This window comes from Gymnoscopelus braueri, assembly GCF_963280865.1.
Source record: "Gymnoscopelus braueri genome assembly, chromosome: 1".
Classification (NCBI taxonomy): domain Eukaryota; kingdom Metazoa; phylum Chordata; class Actinopteri; order Myctophiformes; family Myctophidae; genus Gymnoscopelus; species Gymnoscopelus braueri.
The window spans coordinates 21,045,190-21,049,753 of record NC_137603.1 but is presented as its reverse complement, the minus strand read 5'-3'; the positions used below and the strand labels follow the sequence as shown (position 1 = coordinate 21,049,753).

Below are 4,564 nucleotides of genomic sequence, written 5' to 3'. Positions count from 1 at the left end.
TCTTCTCAGTGGCAAGTCCTCAAAATACTTTTCAGTAGAAATGGCAGAATGGACACTGACTGTTAACAGAGTACAGTGGTCAAAGTTGTGTTGGCTTGGCAATGTCCTGGCTATAGAGCTCTGAGTGTGATCATTGAGGACAGCTTGCAGGGAGAGACCAGCCAGAGACCGGATGACCCCACTGTTTACCACTGGTGACTGGTCACCATGGGAGCAGAGGAGTGAGGATGCATAGGTTTTTAAATTGTCACTACACTGTGGGTTACAGGCTACCCTTGCCTGGACTACATGAAAGGCTAGTGCCATATGGAAGAGTCGGAGTTAAGCGCCTCATGGATTCGCAAAAAAAAGTAGCAAAGAAAGGAAACATTTATTGTTCCCAGAGAAGGTTTCTACGGTTAGCTGCTAGGTCCCATATGCGACATCTCTTGCTTACGCTTAGCCAGCCATTGTAAGATCTCCTGTTTGAGTTCCTCATTTGGCCTTATCTGATCCATGGTAAGAGAACAGCGGTTGAAAGGGTCAGTCTGGTCACTGAGCAGATGTCTTGCTATGGTTGAGCGTTCAACTGTGACGTTGGAGGAGGGGAGCAGAACTGGGTCCAACATCAGGGTGGACATGATGGGGTCCAAAAACTCATCCGGGGCATCTGAGTAGGTCTCCTCCTCCTGCTGCTGCCTGTCTGCATGGGACTTGATTTTGTCAGTAAGGACCCCAAAGGACACAATCATGTCTCCAGGCTTGTTGATCTTCTTAAGGACCCTAACCGTCTGAGAGAAGAGGGTGGGAGAGTAAGAGCGTCCGTCTTTGGGGACCATGGCACAGAAATTCTCCTCATCACCCAGATTCAGGTAGATGGTGCAGATGTCAGAGACCAGCTGCTGGGGCTTGAAGTCAAATTCACTGAAGTCCTTGACTTTCAGGGCACCCATCTTAGGCCCCACCAGGTGCTGCAGGAAGTAATTGAGCATGGAGACGATCCTCTCAGCAAGAAACGGGTGCACAAAAATGTCTTTAATGTCTGAGGTAAGGAAGGCCAGTGTGCTGATGGTCTCATTAGATATTATATTGTGGAAGCGTCCAAGCTGTCCAAAATGATGCAGGCTGGACTCCTTCTCTCTGCGGGCATCTGGGTCCAAGTCCTCCCACTCCCCTTGATCGCGTTCCAGTTGTAGAAGCTTGATCTTGCTCAAGTACTGAATGGCCTCATCCAGTAGGAAGACGGCATCATTCATTAGCAAGTTGAGGTATCGCAGGAAGAGCGGAGGGTTTGTGGCCTCCAGATTCTCAAATGCATAGTCAGCCAGATGCTTGATGCTCTCTCTGTAGCTGTCTTTCCCCCACATATATTTGAGGATAGCATACATGGGCCTTCTGTAGTTAAATTTCTGCTCAAACTGGTGTGGGTCACCAGTGAACTCGATATCTACAAACACAGTGATTAGGGCCTCGGCCAGGGAGGATGCATGGCGGTAGGAGCAGAAGACTCTTTCTCGCTGGAATGTAATTGGCTGAGCAGCACCGTGAGCCACAGGTTCAATGTAAGGCATCACCGCCTCCAGAACTTCAGCCAGCTTTGCCCGCAAATGGGGGTTCTTCATCCTGTCCGCATTGCCCATGAAGACAGTAACGAAGTTGAGGATCTGTTCTATATTTTCAGCAGAAGACTCCAGAACATCCTCAGCGAATCGACGCAAGAAGATGATGAAATCTCCAATGTTCTCCACGAAGAACTCTGGCACATAGCAGAGCATGCTATTCTGTAGGGGCAGCAGTGGGAAATTCAGTGGTAAATGTTCATGCCCCTGGTTCCCCATTCCCAGCTGAACCATAAGAGCGGCAGAGGAGGCTTGCAGGTTCATGCAGCACTGCAGCATGGCAGGCTCTGTTACAGCGGCCTTAGTCGACAGGTAGATAGTCATCAGGCGGTCTAATTCGCCAAAAAGATGCTCGGACATTGAGCTGCCTGTTTGCTGAGCCTCCTGCCATGTACTCTTGAGCTTGTGAATAGACTTTTTCATCTTCAGCATCTGCTCATGGAGTCTGTGAAAGCCAAGGCGCAGAGTGAGTTGTGTGAAGATGAGATTTTCCGTCAGCAGACTGTAAGACTGGATGTAATCCACAGGCTGTTGAGGAGGTACAGGTATCAGACAGGTCTCCTTGTCTAGACCTCTAGCATGCACGTTGCGATTGCACCTCTCTTCTTGACTGAGCTCTTTGAGGGCACAGTAGGAGGGATTGAAGGTGAGAAGCTTGGGCGAAAGCGGCAGGCAGAAGGGTTGACACAGCTTCAACAGTGCCGCACCCAAGTTTAGGAAGAAGGCGTCAGAGGCATAAGTCTGAAAGATCTCTGGCATCTGATTGGCCCATATCTTGTTTCGTCCGGCATTAGCCTGCAGACAGCCACCCAACCAAGAGAGAAGCTGGTGGCGCGTCTCACTAGAATGCTGAAGCAAATTTTTCAGGATCTGGTGCAGTTTGTCATGTAACTGGCCCATTAACTGGTGTATGTTGGCATCCTGAACCTTTTTTTCTTGGGTACTATAGTGAGTAGGGTTTGGAAAGTACCCATGGCTCTCAACCAACCCTGAAGTATTTGGCAGGCAGGAGATACTCAGCACCACCCCCAGTAGATTATTCTGGAACTGCAAGCCTTTAGTTGGGTGTTTGGGCTGGATGTGCTCTACCAACACCTTAACGATGTCTTTCTGTCTGCTGAAGTAGATGAGGACATCTAGGTATGAGTAGATGAGAAGCTGGTACAGGTCCAAGTCTTTAATGCGTGCCTGAAAATGATCCAGGACTGGTATAATGACCTCCCTGAAAGTGCCCACTTCCTGGTCAGCAAGCAGGCTAGTGATGACCTCTTCCACAAACTCTACCAGGTTCTCCCGTTGTGCTCCATGGACACCCTCCAACAGAAGATCCAGAAGCTGTTCGTAGACATTCTGGCTTATGTAGATCTCTGGGATGAGCAGTACTGTCCGGGTGTTAGACACGGTCAGGTTCTTACAGCGCACAGCATAGGACAACAGCTTCTCTGGTACTTTTGTCACCTCCTCCTTAGCCCTCTGGTAGCATGCATACAGGTAGGGGATGACACACTGCTCTCCGGCATCGAGGTCAATAGAAAGGTTGACCTCACTGCAGGAGGAGGTCATGTGAATTAGGTGGTTTCCTGGCTCTTGTAACAGCAGACGGTTGAACAGAGCCTGTTCTATGTTGTCCATGTCCAGCCAGTCCTGTCCGTTCAGGTCTACTGCCATTTCCTCCAAGTAGACGCAGCGAGGAGGCATCCCATTACCAGCTCTTAGACTAGGGTCACTGTTGTCCAGTGTGATGAGGAATATCCTCTGGATCATGTGGTTGATATTGAGCAGTTCACAAAACTCCTGACGGGAGCGCAACGACCGGCTGATATCGGCCATGGTGGCACCATTGTCATCAATGCTGTCGAACATTGAATTCTCTGACTTTGACTGGCTCTCCCCAGTGTCCTCCAATGGCGGTTCAGGAGACAGGTGTTGTGGATTCTGACCTGATGCAAACTGTGTGGTGTCAGGAGGTGAGCTGAAAAGGGCAGCAAAGGGATTGCACGTGATATTCTGGTTGTTGTTGCCCTGGTCAGTCATCTTCACTTTGACCTTCTGCAGGACGTCAGAAATGTGTGTCTTATCAGACTAATTGTCTAGAGTGACAAAAGGTAGAGTACAATTGCACGCTACCACCTATATATGGTCGCTTGGCCAAGCCGAAAAGCCAATGGGATGGGTTGACCAATCAAAATCTGTGTCGAAATTCATACTTCCATATTTGGGCATAAATAAAAGACACACCCACACACACACACTAAATCCTGTCTGTGCCTGTTCTATACTGCAACAGATTTCCCCTAGTCAAAGATGCCAGTGCGTTTTCGTCCATTTTAAAATGTCTAGCCCCAATACTAACACAACATATTTTCACTATAAATGCACCAAATCTCTATATGTATGTCTGTAATCCACGTATCTCGAGAACGTTCAACCGCCCGACTTCAAATCCGCCACACATGTCACAGAAGACCCGAGGGAGTGCAGTGCCTGGTGTCGAGTCTACCGGATAGGTGGTTGTCCAGATCCGCCAAAAAAGGCTCTGGCTGTGGCCCAAATGAGCCAATTGATTGCCATGGTCATGGTCATGGCTGATTCCCTGCAGCCTAAGCTTAATTTGGCAAATCCCCTACACCTGTCCAATTCCCCACACCTGCCATTTGATTACTTAGTCAGCCCACTTTCCACTGTCAGTTTGCACTCTTCAGACATTCTCCACACATTCTCCAGACGTTTACCCACTGTACAAGGACTTTCCAGAACCGCGATCCCCCCCATATGCCCATATATGGTCATATAACTGAGAACATCAGGGATCTCCATAGCCTATATGCGCACTAAAGGGACACGGACAGACAGATATAGAGATCTCCATATATGGACTTAAAAGGACACAGACAGACATATACAGAGATCTCCATATATTATGGGCATAAAAGGACACAGACAGACGGTTACAGCGGGTACTCTTG

The 4,564-nt window shown here is 48.8% G+C and overlaps 1 protein-coding gene across 1 annotated transcript; it reads right to left on the bottom strand.

Annotated features, from left to right (window-relative positions):
* Positions 1–398: 398 nt before the first annotated feature.
* LOC308087878 (ubiquitin conjugation factor E4 A-like) lies at positions 399–3,632 on the bottom strand (the record flags this gene model as incomplete). The annotated part of the gene is made up of 1 exon (XM_080432095.1): positions 399–3,632. One exon carries the CDS (start codon positions 3,630–3,632, stop codon positions 399–401), a length of 3,234 nt encoding a protein of 1,077 aa, XP_080288221.1.
* Positions 3,633–4,564: the final 932 nt, after the last annotated feature.